The sequence below is a fragment of the Anser cygnoides genome, chromosome 10 (genome assembly GCF_040182565.1).
Source record: "Anser cygnoides isolate HZ-2024a breed goose chromosome 10, Taihu_goose_T2T_genome, whole genome shotgun sequence".
Classification (NCBI taxonomy): Eukaryota; Metazoa; Chordata; class Aves; order Anseriformes; family Anatidae; genus Anser; species Anser cygnoides.
The window spans coordinates 18769517-18784128 of NC_089882.1; the positions used below are offsets into that span (position 1 = coordinate 18769517).

Sequence of the window (14612 nt, forward strand, 5' to 3'; positions counted from 1 at the left end):
GAATGGGGATGCCCCACAGCTCCATAGTGCCCAAGAGCAGCAGCGGCTCCAGCCACCCTGGACCAGAGCAGAGGACAACCCGATCATGATTACAACGTCCAGCCCCAAATCCCTACAGCCAGCCCAGAACACGCTGCAGAACCAGGCATGCGCTAGCCCCAAGTGCTGGCCCTAATCCCCAGCCCCCAAGCCCAATACAGTTCTGAGCCAGCCTCTCCCCGCTCCCCTCGCCCATCTTCCCCCAGGCTGCTTGCTTTGCAGGGGAGCCCATGGCAGCGGGGACGAGCACTCTGGACACGCTCTTTCCCAGTGGCACACGTGGGTGATCACAGCACTGCAGCGCTGGAGAGGAGGTCGGGGCTGGCAAGAGGTGGGACAGGTGAGAGCAGGGCTGGCAGCCGGCTTTGGGCTCTTGTATGGCCTTGCCGTTAGCGCAAGGACTCGGCTTCGGCTTATCCGGGTTGCTCAGGCCACGCTCGTGAGCCTGCAAGAAAGGGACAAGTTTAACGGCAGCATCCTCCCCAGCAGGTTTGGGTCGAGGCGTCTGCCTGTCTTATGCCCGCTCTGGCACCGGTGCCTGTGAAGAATGACGTCGCGAGGTGCTGGGCCTGCTCTCTCAAGGAAGAACTACAGGCTGAGCACTGAGCCGGAGAAGTCCAAGGTCGCAGGTACGGGCTGTACACGCCTCGCACAAGCAGGACCCCTGTGGAGCGGGGTGAGCGCCCCTCGCCTCGCTTGAGATCGACTGCCTCCAGTGGCAGTGGCCGTGCTGAGAGAGGCGTGGTGGGGCAGAAAGCGAGTGAATCCCTGAGCCGAGGCGAGATTTTGGGAGGGCCTTTCCTGCAGAACGAAGGACTCCGCCAGAAACTCATGTCGCGGTGCCCTTTCTCCAGCCGTGTGGTGCTGGAGGACGTGGTGTTGCCTGTCTTTGTCCCATCGGACTCTGGGAGTTCCTCTTCCAGGGCAGACGGCCCTGTCGGGTTCTCGGATTAATGCTTTCCTCGGAAACGATGATACTGCTGGGCAGTCCGTTTGCTCTTGCACCGGCCAACCCGGCACAATCCTGCTTGTGAGACCGCAAGGCTGGTATTTGAGGGCTCCGTGGCACCCACAAGTAAGGCAAGCTGCTTTGTGGGGCACCAGGGATTGTTTTGCACAAGGAAAGCTACTGCGAGGCATACAGCCTTAAGGAGGCTGTGAGTTAGCCTAGATGAGCTGTGTCTGCGAGCCTCTCTGTCCCCGCATCTTCTCCAGCACAGTGAAGAGATGTAGTAGCTACAGAGAACGTTCCAGGTACAAGCAGGACATCAGGAAGTGCAGTGGTGGTATTATTATTTTTATTTTTATTTCCCTTGGAAATGAAATTGGGTCCTCACATCCAGCTTTTGAAGTAACTTTATCTGGAAGTAGCAGAGCAGCGTTCCTGAGTACGTAGTTTCACGCGAGGGGACGACTGTACAGCCTCCCACTTGCATTGGAGAGCAGCTCAAACTGGAAGGAGCCCCCTGTTGCGGAGATGCGCTCCATAATGCTGGTGTCTAGGGCCGTCAGTGAAGACAGTGAGAAGGTAAATGGCTTCCTGAAGCTGTCTTCCCCCGTGCTGATCTGCAACCTGGAAGGTTGTTTTCCTGTAGTTATCAATTTTTTGCTTGTACTTGAAATGAATGGTGTGAGTTTACCTCCTGACTCCTGAAGCTTACTTTTCTCTCCTTTTTCACAAGGGATAGTGAACAGCAGGCTGCTGAATGCACTCTGGACATGCTCCGTCCCAGTGGCACACGTGGGTGATCACAGCGCTGCAACGCTACTCTGTGTTGGTGCGGCCTCCCCTCGAGTACTGTGTACGGTTCTGGGCACCACAGTACAAAAAGGATGTGAAACTGTTGGAGAGTGGCCAGAGAAGGACAACGAAGATGGTGAAGGGCCTAGAGGGGAAGACGTACGAGGAGCGGCTGAGGTCACTTGACCTGTTCAGCCTGGAAAAGAAAAGGCTGAGGGGAGACCTCATCGCGGCCTACAGCTTCCTCACGAGGGGGAGTGGAGGGGCAGGCGCCGATCTCTTCCCTTTAGCGACCAGCGACAGGACCTGAGGGAGCGGTGTCAAGCTGTGGCAGGGGAGGTTTATGCTGGATATCAGGAAGAGGTTCTTCACCGAGAGGGTTGTCGCGCACTGGAACAGGCTCCCCAAGGACGTAGTCGTGACACAAAGCCTGTCAGAGTTTAAGAAGCGTTTGGACTGTGCTCTTAGTAACAGTAACAGGTAGTAGTCAGAGTAGCTTGGGTGCAGGAGACGCAAAAGGGGCCTTTCCAAAAGGCCAATTATTTTTCCAATTTCTTATTATCCTTCTGGAAGGAGTGTTGGTATGTACTCCCCCAGGGATATCTCCCTGTCCCCTGGCACTCATATTTCCCATTTTTCCTAGCCCTTGTCAGTGTGCACAACCATCTGGAGCAGCCAATAGATCTAAGTAATTTCTGTTTTTCACCCAGGACAGCCAATAGACAATGATACTTTTTTCCGTTCTCTCAGAGCAACTTATAGTTTTCCCAGACTGTCTTTTCATTCAGATAGAACAGCCAACAACAGTTGACAATTCCATACTTTCTCAGGACTTTTTCCCCTTTTTCCAGACTATTTTTCACTTTTCTGGACTATACGTTGTCGGTACAGTTCCTTGGTTTTGAGCATACCAGTGGTATCTCAGGACACCTCTGTTTCTTAGGTACCCAACTGCACGTCAAAGATGCCAGATGTGCTTTTCAAGGACACTTTTCATTCACAGGCCTTGTCCCGGGCCAGATTCTCAGGCTAGCAGTTCTCAGACATCTTCTGCCAGTGTTTTAGCGGGCCATTTGTGTTAGTATTTTCCCCTTTATAACCAGACTGCCTTTATGGCTGCTCCCATCACTCCATCCCTTGGCCTGTGACCACTTGTGTATCACTATGAGACTACACATATCTGGTGCATCTCTCTTGCCTCCTAATGTGCGAGGTGGAGGAGACGCATGTCCCCGTTAGGTCCAGTGGTGTCACTCCTGAGAGTGTTTGTTGGTTGAGACATGGGTATACAGTACCAGTTCAGATAAGAGTGATAACAAATAGCTATTTGATACAAAACAAAACGCAGAAAAGCACAAATCTGACAGTCAGAATGAGGACCAACATCATTTGGATATGTCGCACCTGTGTTTGGAGGCCTGGTAGCCAAAACCACAGCCATGTCAGCTGACAGGCCTTCGAGAACACATTGTTCTTGGGCTATTTGGTGGGAGGTACAGATCTGTCACTGAAAAATATTCACATCTTGTTTGATCTGTTTGGATTTGTTAGCAAAAAAGCAACAGGTAATATTCATTGATGCGCAAACACCTCCTTGTGAGGCTAAAATGTAGTCCAAGGACAGACAATATCGGATAGCCAATTGTGAGACCAAATTAATCAGTCTACTGTATACTCTTTAAAGCACCCACAGTAGCATTCTGGGTAATTTCAAGCACAGCAGAAATGCCAGCAATAGCTCTGTATAGTTCAGCAACACCTGAGTTTAGGTATAGCACATGTACCGACTTAGGAAATTTCGCTGGTTTTGCGATGAACAGGTTAGACATTCTGCACTTATTATGTACAGGAAAATGGTTGTGTTGGAAGTTCAATGCTAAATCTCTAGATCAAAATGCACAGGCAGTGAGACATGATATGGCACACGTACCTCCTAGCTGCAATGACAAGCTCCTGAAAACATTAGAGCTGCAAAGCCAGAACCTCCTCGGCGTTGAAATGGTAGGCCACAAGCCCTGCCCAGAATCTTTGCAATGTTTGTAGAATGAATACCATGGAACCAGGATCACAGGCCCTGGTTATTGTGGGGGATTTCAACTACCCTGACATTTGCTGGAAGGCCTACTCAGCCAGCCATCCGCAGTCCAGGAGGTTCCTTCATTGTATTGATGATAACTTCCTGATGCAAATGGTGGACGTGCCAACTAGGAGAGGAGCGCTGCTGGATCTTGTCCTCGCTAACAAGGAGGGTCTGGTTGAAACGGTGAAGGTTGAGGGCAGCCTTGGTTGCAGCGACCATGAGACGGTGGAGTTTGGGATCTCATGTGGCAGGAACAGAGTACCGAGCAGAATCGCAACCCTGGACTTCAGTAGGGCCGACTTTGGCCTTTTCAAGCATTTGCTAGGGGAAATTCCATGGGACAAGGTACTTGAAGGAAAAGGAGCCCAAGACAGCTGGTTAGCATTCAAGGACTGCTTCTTCCGAGCTCAAGAACAGAGCAACCCAACAGGTAAGAAGTCAGGAAAGAGAGCCAGGAGACCTTCATGGTTAAACAGGGAAGTGCTGGGCAAACTCAGGTGGAAGAGGACAGTCTACAGATCATGGAAGGAGGGGCTGGCCACTTACGAGGAATATAAGGCTGTTGTCAGAGGATTTAGGGAGGCAACTAGGAAAGCTAAGGCCTCCTTAGAATTAAACCTTGCGAGAAGGGTCAAGGACAACAGAAAGAGCTTCTTCAAATACATTGCAGATAAAACTAACACTAGAGGCAAGGTAGGCCCACTAATGAATGAGGTGGGTGCTCTGGCAACAGAAGATAAAGAGAAGGCAGAGTTACTGAATGCCTTCGTCTCTGTCTATAATGCCAGTGACTCTCCTGAGGAGCTCTGTACCCCTGAGGCCCCAGATGAAGTCAGAATAAAGGAGGAGTTTGCCTTGGTTGATGAGGGCTGGGTTAAGGACCAATTAAGCAAGATGGACATCCACAAGTCCATGGGTCCTGAGGGGATGCACCTGCAGGTGCTGAGGGAGCTGGCAGAAGTCATTGCTAGCCCACTCTCCATCATCTTTGGTAAGTCGTGGGCATCGGGAGAGGTGCTTGAGCACTGAAGGAAAGCAAATGTCACTCTGGTCTTCAAAAAGAGCAAGAAGGAGGACCTAGATAACTATAGACTAGTCAGCCTCACCTCCATCCTTGGTAAGGTGATGGAACAACTTATTTTTGGCGTTGTCTCTAGTCATATCAAGGATAAAAGGGTCATTAGGGGCAGTAAATACGGCTTCACCAAGGGGAAGTCATGCTTGACCAGCCTGATAGCCTTTTATGAGGATAGAACCGAGTGGATAGATGATGGAAAGGCAGTGGACGTGGTTTATCTTGATTTCAGTAAAGCCTTTGACACTGTCTTCCACAGCATCCTCACAGCTACACAAGGAAGTGTGGTCTGGACAATCGGGTAGTGAGGTGGACAGTAAACTGGCTGAAGGGAAGAAGCCAGAGGGTTGTGGTTAATGGGATGGAGTCGAGTTGGAGACCTGTATCTAGTGGAGTCCCTCAAGGGTCGGTGCTGGGATCAGTGTTGTTCAATATATTCATCGATGACTTGGATGAGGGAATGGAGTGTGCTGTCAGCAAGTTTGCCGATGACACTAAACTGGGAGGAGTGGCTGACATGCCAGAAGGCCATGCTGCCATCCATCAGGACCTTGACAGTTGGAGAATTGGACAGGGAGAAATTTAATGAAATATAACGAGGGCAAGTGTAGAGTCCTGCATCTGGGCAAGAACAACCCCAGTCACCAGTATAAGCTGGAGAGCAGTGAAAGGGAGAGGGACCTGGGGGTCCTGGTGGACAGCCGGATGACCATGAGGCAGTACTGTGCCCTCATGGCCAAGAAGGCCAATGGTATCCTGGGGAGTACTGGAAGAGATGTGCTTAGTAGGTTGAGAGAGGTTCTCCTCCCCTCTACTCTGCCCAGGTGAGACCACATCTAGAATACTGCATCCAGTTCTGGGCCCCTTGGTTCAAGAAGGACAGGGAACTGCTTGAGAGAGTCCCGTGCAGAGCCCCAAGGATGATTAAGGGAGTGGGTCATCTCCCTTACAAGCAAAGGCTGAGGGAGCTGGGTCTCTTTAGCTTGCAGAAGAGGAGGCCGAGGGGTGACCTTATTAATGTTTATAAATATGTAAAGGGGGAGTGTCAGGAGGATGGAGCCAGGCTCTTCTCTGTGACACCCAATGATAGGACAAGGGGCAATGGGTGCAAGCTGGGACATAGGAGGTTCCGCTTAAATGAGACAAAACTTTTTTACAGTGAGGTGACAGAGCACTGGAACAGGCTGCCCAGGGCGTCGTGGAGTCTCCTTCTCTGGAGACATTCAAAACCCCCGGGACGCGTTCCTGTGTGATGTGATTTAGGTGTTCCTGCTCCAGCAGGGGAATTGGACTAGATGATCTTCCAAGGTCCCTTCCAATCCATCACATTCTGTGATTCTGTGATTAGAAAAACAACAACATTTTAGTAACCATGTTTGGCTTAATTGGCAAAAGGGGTTACGATCTACACAGCCAGACATGTCGTTTGGGCTGCACATGTCCCAGTTATTAGCCAACCGTCACCCTGTAGACTATGGCACGTAGAGTTAGGAGCCGCGAAATTAAAGTGTCTTTGACGAATTGTAGTATGAACATTCCCTGTGAGATTCCAAAGTTTCACTCCATTAAAACACCCCTCTGTTTCTAACTGCGCATTCATTAGCGCAGGCCCATGAGTTTTCAGGTCAGAATCAGTACGATACAAGCTTGCATCTCCCACATTCAACTCTGCTGTCGCTCGCGCTCCCCACGGGCCGCTTTTGAACGGCCGGGGAGGCGGCGCTGCTGGCTCTGCCTACACCTCGTCAGCCTCCCTCGTGAGGGCTGCCGGGTCCTGGCGGCTCCCTCGGCTGCTTCGGGTGGCCTCGATGCCGAAAAAAAAAAAAGCCCTGCCTGTCTCGATCCCCCGATCCGCTGCAGAACGCGTCTGCCCCGGAGCCGATCGCCTCGGATGCTCCAGCCAGCAGGGGATGGCCCAGAGAAGAAGCCGCTCCCCATTACAATGTTTGGCCCCAAATACCCAGAGGCAGACTAGAAGATGGTGTGGGAGCAGACGTGCTACAACCCCCCGTGCTCAGAGCAGCAGCGACAGCAGCGGCAGCTCTGACAGTGAAGCAGCACCAGGAACGTCCAGCGATTCCTGCATTACAGCGTCCAGTGCCAATCTGGGGCTCGCCAGCCCTGGCACCTCCAGTCCGGAGGTTCTGGGGCCCTCCTGTGGCTCCCCAGCACCCGAAAGCAGCAGCTGCAGCACCAGCAGCCAGGCAGCACCGGGGCCACCCCACAGTTCCCAGGCGACTGAGAGCAGCAGCCCCACCAGGCAGCAGGGGACAGAGCAGAGGACAATTCGCCCACGTTTACATCAGGCCCAAGACACCTGGCACAGTCCCAGAAGACGCCGCAGGAGCAGCCGTGCTGCAGAACCCAGCGCTGGGAGCAGCACCCCCAGCTTGGCCAGTCGGAGGGCACCAGGAACCTCCAGTCACTCCTTGGTGCCCGAAGGCAGACTCCCCGCCAGCCAGCGGGGGCGACCCCGGGCAAGAAGCTGCTCACCGCTGGAACGTCCAGCCCCAGATGCCCAGAGCCAGCCCCGAAGACGCCGCAGGAGCAGCCACGCACCACAAAACGGTGCTGGGAGCAGCAGCAGCACCAGATCTGCCAGGGGGCGGCATCGGGGTCCCCCAGTGGATCCCCAGGGTCTAAACGGAGACGATGCTCCAGCCAGCAGGGGACAGCCCAGAGAAGAAGCTGCCCCCCATTACAACATCAGGCTCCAAATACCCAGAGGCAGACCCGAAGACGGCGTGGGAGCAGACACAACGCTGGAGTGATACCAGTGCTGTTCCAGCTACGACCGCAGAGCACAGCACTGTGTGGGCTGCTGCAGGGAAAGGTGACTCCGTCCTAGACAGACCCAACACAGTCACCGAAACCCGCAGTTTGCAGGCCCAGGGGCTCCTTTGTAGGGACCAAGCCCGTTTGTTCAGGGCCCTGAGACTGCTCTCTGGAGACAAAGCTGGCTTCTCATTACTTACACCCTCGCTTTTATGGCCCAGGCTGTCATTTTCAGGGCGCAATGCCTTATCTTTAGGGCCCCTTAGTAGCACTGTGAGGTGCAGAGCTGCCTTCTAGGGTACAAAGCCTTATTTGTGAGGAAACACCCCGCTTCTTCGGGTCCCAAATCCTCACGCTAGGAGACAAGGCCTCAATTTGAGGGCCCAAAGCCTCCTTTAAGGGTCCAAACACCCATCTGGAGGGACCGAAGCATCACTGTAGGGTCCAGTCCGTGAGCCAGAGACTCCAAAGGCCCAGGGTCCAGGTCTAAAGCCTCACCTTGACGACCAGGCCTCCCCACGCTCCCCCTCCCTCCCCATTTTAAGTCTTCAAAGCCGCATTAGTAAGCCCCCGTGTTTCCTCTCTAGGCTCCAAAGCCTTCTTTTCAGGCTCCAGAACATCCGCTTGGCATCCCAAGTCGTCTTCTGATCGCCTAAACCCTCAGTTTGCAGGCCCAGGGGCTCCTTTGTAGGGACCAAGCCCGTTTGTTCAGGGCCCTGAGACTGCTCTCTGGAGACAAAGCTGGCTTCTTATTGCTTACACCCTCACTTTTACGGCCCAGGCTGTCATTTTCAGGGCGCAATGCCTTATTTTTAGGGCCCCCAGGTGCACTGTAAGGTGCAGAGCTGCATTTTTAAGGTGCAAAGCCTTATTTGTGAGGAAAGCCCCCTCCCTCCCCATTTTAAGTACTATAAATATGAGGGGTTAGAGAGGGGTTGGGTGACGGGAAGGGTTGTGTTGTCGTGGTGGCTTGGGGGCTTACTGTACCCACCCCGCTAATGTTTGCTCTTTTGTCAGCTTTGGATCCGAAAGTGGGATCTTAACACGGAAAACACAGGGGAGACTTTACTGCTCTCCACATCTACCTTAAAGGAAGTCATGGGGAGCTAGGGGTCGGCCTCTTCTCACAGACAACTAGTGATAGGACTAGAAAGTATGGCCTCAAGTTGCGCCAGAGGTTTAGTTTGGAAATTAGCGGTGGTTTTCTCGGGTGGGCAGCCAAGTTCCACCGCAGCCTCTCTCTCACTCCCCCTCCTGAATAGGAAAGGGGGAGAAAAACGATACAAAGGGCTCAAGGGTTGAGATAAGAATGGGGACATCGCTCAACAATTATTGTGACAGGCTAAACAGACTCAGAGAAGGGAGACATTAAGAATTATTGCCTATTACTAACAAGCTAGAGAAGTGAGGAACAAAAGAAAGAAACCCAAAACACCTTCCCCCCATCCACCCTCCTCTACCTCTTTAACCAAGCGGAGCAGGGGAATGGGGGAATGGCGGTTGTGGTCAGTCTGTAGCACTTTGTCCCTGCCGTTCCTTCTCGGTCACTCTCTTCCCCTGCTCCAACGTGGGATGCAGTCGTTCCCAAAGTGATCCTGCGTGGGCTTCCCACAGGCAGCAGCTCTTCAAGAACTGCTCCAGATACGGGTCCGTACCACGGGGTCCATCCATCAGGAGCACACTGCTCCAACCTGGGCCCCCACGGGCGGCAGCTCCTGCCAGGTCACCTGCTCCTGCGTGGGCTCCTCTCCACGGGCTGCGGCTCCGGCCCGCAATCTGCTCTGGCGGGGGTCCTCCACAGGCTGCAGCCTGCTTCAGTGCAGGTCCACCTGCTCCACCGTGGCCTCTTCCACGGGCTGCAGCGTGGAACCCTGCTCCACCGTGGTACTCCGTGGGCTGCAGGGGGACAACCTGCTTCACCATGGTCCTCACCACAGGCCGCAGGGGAACTTCTGCTGTGGTGCCTGGAGCACCTCCTCCCACTCCTTCACTGACCTTGGGGTCTGCAAGGCTGTTTCTCACTCCTCTCTCTCTCCCAGCTGCTGTTCCGCAGCAGTTTTTTCCCTTTCTTAAATATGCTCTCACAGAGACACAAACAACGTCGCTTATTGGCTTGGCTCTGGACAGCAGCAGGGCCCTTATCTAAAATGGGGCAGCTTCTGGATTCTTCTCACAGAGGCCACCCCTATGGGCCCCTGCTACCAGAACTTGCCAAGTAAGCCCACTACAATTTCTTCTCAGAAAGAATAGTCAGGAATTGGAACGGGTTGCCCAGGGAAGTAGTGGAGTCACCTGGGGGTGTTCAAGGAAAGGTTGCACATGGTGCTTAGGGACATGGCTTAGTGGGTGACATTGGTAGTAGGGGTAGTTGGACCAGATGATCTTGAAGGACGTTTCCACCCTTAATGATTCTACGATTCTGTGATTCTAATTAGGAGGCTTTGAACCCTGATGGTGAGAGCTGGCGAAAGGAGTCAGGGCTCAGACTGGACTGTCAACTGCAGTAAAGACGATTAAGACCGCTGGCTTTGTAACGTCTCTTGCTGATGTCTGGGGAGACAACGAGCTCTGGTCTCACCCTGCTCTCGAGAAACTCTGTAGGAGAAGGACGTGAGGAGGGAGCAAGCTGTGACCCAAACGCCAGGTGTCCTGCGGCTCTCCCGGAGGGCGGCAATGCTGGCCCAAAGGTGCGGTGCAGGCGCCGCCACTCCAGGGCTGCAGCCCTGTCCGAGGGACATCTCCGCTCCTGCCTGTGGCACGGGGAGCGTTGCCAGCAGGCCGAGGGAAGCAATCCTTCCTCTCCGCCGCGTGTCGCGGGACCCGGCATTTGAGCCTGTGCCGGCTGCAAGAGCGGCCACCCTCTTGCTTGGGTGCCGAGGGCCCAGGCCCCAGCGTGGCACCTCCAGCCACCCCTGTGAGGCGGGGGCTCTGTCACAGCGGGTGCCAGGTAGCTTTGGGCGTCCCTGCCCAAACGGGGGCGTGCGGTGGTGATGTCACAATGGCTGGCCATGGCGACCCGCGGGGGCGAGGAGCATATAAAAGGCTGCTGGGCTCGGGCCGTGCCTCAGTGCGATTTGGTGAGTTGGGGAGAGGGCAGGGAGGAGGGGGCTGCCGGGGGCTGCCGAGGGAGGAGGGGTTGCACACCTCGGGCCCGTGCTGCAGACTCACCCTCGTCCTGCTTCTCCCTCAGGGTCGGCAGAGGAGCGTGTGGAGGAGAAACCCCGGCACCGCTGGGGCAGTGACTCTCCAAGTGCTCGCTGTCCAAGTGCACCATGTCTGAAATGAAGCGGAAGGCTCCCGACTCGAGGGAGCAAGGTGAGAGAAAAGTATCCCGTCCCACAGGAGGGCGGGGAGGGGCTGGGAGGGCTGCCTGTGGCCGAGAGGGGAGGCAGGGGCAGGCAGGGGCTCCCCAACCACCCCGGGGCAGGGCCCCTCTGCTCCTTGGCAGGGGGGCCCAGGTCGGGCTGTGGGTGCCTGCTGGGACCCTTGTGCCTGCTGTGCCTCCTTCCCCTCCACAGCCTCTGGCCCTGCCCATCAGCCAGCATGGCAGGGACAGAACAGGCCCTTGGGGACAGTCCCTCAGGGACACCTGGCCCCGCAAAGGTGCTCAATGGCTGTGCCATTTGCTCTCTCCCCTCCAGCATGCATGCTGTGTGGCCGGGCAGATGCTGACCCGAACATCTGCGGCCCCATACACAAAAGGAATGGACTCTGTGCCCACACGTTTTGCCTGGTGAGTTCCCCCAGGGTTCCCGTCAGCATCCCACCAGGGACGGTCCCTTCAACTATGACCCCTAACGAGATCCTGCTTTTTTCCATTCTATAGTCTCTTGCGAATGGCCTTTATCGGCTTGGATCACTACACGACGGAATTTTGGGATTTTTACTGGAGGATATACAGCACACAATCAAGCGGGCATCCCAGAAGGTGAGGACCTGATGGGAACAGGGAGGTTTGGGCCAGGAGATGCTCCCGCGAGCTTAGCCTGGACCCCAAGGCAGCAATGCCAGCCTTTCCAACCTGCTCCGGGACAAACTGCTGCTCTGGCAGACGAGCCTTGTCCGCCAGGGGGTCTGCAGAGCGTGACCCAGCAGCGCCCGCACCCTGTGCCCTGCCCTGCCCAGGGGTGTGGGGCCAGCGGTGGCGGCATCGAGCCTGGTGCTAATGGGGCTGCTGTGTTCTTTTCAGCAATGCTTCGTTTGTGGCGAGCGAGGGGCCACCATCACCTGCACGGAGACAGGCTGTGAACGCAGCTTCCATCTCCCCTGCGCCTCGGAGGGAGAATGCGTCACCCAGTTCTTTGGGCAGTACAGGTAAGGGCTGCCAGCAGCAGCCAAGCAAGAGAGGACCCCACGCTGGTGCTTCCCAGCAGCCTGGCAGAGCCGGAGGCAGCGCCAGAGCCTGGATGGGCCTGGGGCTCCTTCACGTTCCTCTGCCCTCCTCGCCACAACCGCGGCAGGCCCAGCACTTCTCACCTTGCCCTTCCCTTCCCTCTCCCCGCCAGGTCCTTCTGCTGGGAGCACCGCCCTCAGCAGGCAGTGCAGGCAGCTCCGGAGCAGGACACCATCTGCATCATCTGCATGGACCCTGTGGGGGACAGCAAGTCCTACCACACCATGGTGTGCCCAGCCTGCAGTCACGCCTGGTTCCACCGGGGCTGCATCCAGGTAGGAGCCCTCCCCTCACCCTGCGCGCACGGCAGGTGCTCAGCAGCACCAGGGCCCGCTCACCTCTCACCGCATGTGTTTCTTCTGCAGGGACAAGCTGTGAGTGCAGGCATTCTCTACTTCCAGTGCCCCATCTGCAGAAACCAGGTGGAGTTCCGTTCCGAAATGTCCATCATGGGGATCCAAGTCCCAGTCAGGTTGGTGTCCCTCTGCCCTGCTCTCTAGACACGAGGGCACAAGCGCTGCGCATGGCCAGGGACTGGACAATTTCCCTCCCTTCTCTTGCAGAGGACCAACCTGGGAGGACGGCAACGCCTTTGCATCGCTGCAAGAGAGGCACCAGCGCTGTGATGTCAGTGAATGCCTTTACCCACAAGGCAGGGAGCAGGCGGAGGGACAGGGGTGAGTTGCCTCAGCAGCCATCTGGGGCTCTGCCCACGTCCTCAGCCTCAGCACATGCTGGGGGAGCCAGGACAGAGCACAAGGGATGTGCCAGCCACTCCCTGGCTCAGACACTTTGTCCTCACACCCACAACTCTTTGCTTCCCCAGGCCCTGGCAGCTGCTCCTGTGCCGCTCCTGTGCTGCCGAAGGCACCCACCGGCGCTGCTCCAACTTGACCAACAGCACAGGCACCTGGGAGTGCGACAGCTGCGCTGGCGTGGGCACTGGTAAGTGGCAAAGGCCTCATGCTGCTGGGCTGTGGCCAGGCCAGGCCTGGCTGCAGGAGCTCAGGGCAGCCTTGCCAGAGTCTCTCTGACCCTGGACGGGTCAGAGCCTCTACTGCCGTGGGTCTGGAAGTCCATCCCACTCACCTTCCTGTCTCCCCTTACAGCCTCCAGTAGCAATCTGGGGCTCGCCGGCCCCAGCACCTCCAGTCCAGAGGTTCTGGGGCCCTCCCGTGGCTCCCCAGCACCCGAAAGGAGCAGCCTCAGCAGCACCAGCAGCCAGGCAGCACCGGGGCCATCCCACAGTTCCCAGGAGACTGAGAGGAGAAGGCCAGGGACAGAACAGGGGACAATCTGCCAGCCTGTACATCAGGCCCAAGACACCTGGCACAGTCCCAGAAGACGCCGCAGGAGCAGCCGTGCTGCAGAACCCAGCGCTGGGAGCAGCACCCCCAGCTTGGCCAGCCAGAGGGCACCAGGAACCTCCAGTCACTCCTTGGTGCCTGAAGGCAGACACCCCACCGGCCAGCGGGGGCGACCCCGGACAAGAAGCCGCTCACCGCTGGAACGTCCAGCCCCAGATGCCCAGAGCCGGCCCCCGAAGACGCCGCAGGAGCAGCCACGCACCAGAAAACGGTGCTGGGAGCAGCAGCAGCACCAGATCTGCCAGGGGGCGGCATCGGGGTCCCCCAGTGGATCCCCAGGGCCTAGGCGGAGACGACGCTCCAGCCAGCAGGGGACGGCCCGGACAAGAAGCCGCTCCCCGTTACAACATCAGGCCCCAAATACCCAGAGGCAGACCCAAAGACGGCGTGGGAGCAGACGTGCTACAACCCCCAGTGCTCAGGGCAGCAGCAGCAGCAGCTTTGAAAGCGAAACGGCATTGGGGTCCTCCAGCGATTCCCTGGTGCCTGAACGCAGCAGCCGCTCCAGCCACGCCGGGCCAGTCCGGATGCGAAGCCGCTCCCAGTTACAACATCGGGCCCCAAATCCCTACGGCCGGCCTGAACAACGCCACGGGAGCAGCCGTGCTCCAGCCCCACGTCCTGGCTCCAGTCCCCAGCCGCCATCACAATAAAGCTTGCTGCCAATCCCATCTGTGCTGAGAGATCACACGCGCGTCGGCTTCAGCCTCACTCGCACGACTAAGCCGTGTCTCCCTGCTTCCTTCCCTCCCCCATTAGATTGATTAGGAAAGCAACGCAATTCCAGTAAGCACGTTTGGCTTAATCACATTGTCCAGAAGGGGTTACGATCTACACAGCCAGACATGTCGTTTGGGCTGCACATGTCCCAGTTATTAGCCAACCGTCACCCTGTAGACTATGGCACGTAGAGTTAGGAGCCACGAAATTAAAGTGTCTTTGACGAATTGTAGTATGAACTTTCCCTGTGAGATTCCAAAGTTGCACTCCATTAAAACACCCCTCTGTTTCTCTCCATTAAAACACCCTCTGTTTCTAACTGCGCATTCATTAGCGCAGGCCCATGAGTTTTCAGGTCAGAATCAGTACGATACAAGCTTGCATCTCCCACATCCAAGTGAAAACCATGCTTAGGTGTGATT

At 56.0% G+C, this 14612-nt stretch overlaps 1 protein-coding gene across 1 annotated transcript; it reads left to right on the forward strand.

The window, feature by feature from the left end:
• The first annotated feature begins 10982 nt into the window (after positions 1 to 10982).
• On the forward strand, positions 10983 to 13915 carry LOC136791644 (PHD finger protein 7-like). Its single transcript, XM_067003387.1, has 9 exons — positions 10983 to 11025; positions 11352 to 11443; positions 11537 to 11638; positions 11900 to 12024; positions 12216 to 12378; positions 12469 to 12575; positions 12667 to 12780; positions 12930 to 13048; positions 13824 to 13915. The coding sequence occupies exons 1-9, from the start codon at positions 10983 to 10985 to the stop codon at positions 13913 to 13915; spliced, it is 957 nt and encodes a 318-aa protein (XP_066859488.1).
• The last annotated feature ends 697 nt before the right edge of the window (positions 13916 to 14612 follow it).

What these genes read in the sequence shown, in the direction of transcription:
- LOC136791644 (XM_067003387.1), top strand. Translation starts at nt 10,983, where the DNA reads ATGTCTGAAATGAAGCGGAAGGCTCCCGACTCGAGGGAGCAAG. An exon ending in TCCACCGGGGCTGCATCCAG is followed by an intron (nt 12,379 to 12,468) that starts GTAGGAGCCCTC and finishes TTTCTTCTGCAG; the next exon opens with GGACAAGCTGTGAGTGCAGG. An exon ending in CTGCGCTGGCGTGGGCACTG is followed by an intron (nt 13,049 to 13,823) that starts GTAAGTGGCAAA and finishes TTACAACATCAG; the next exon opens with GCCCCAAATACCCAGAGGCA.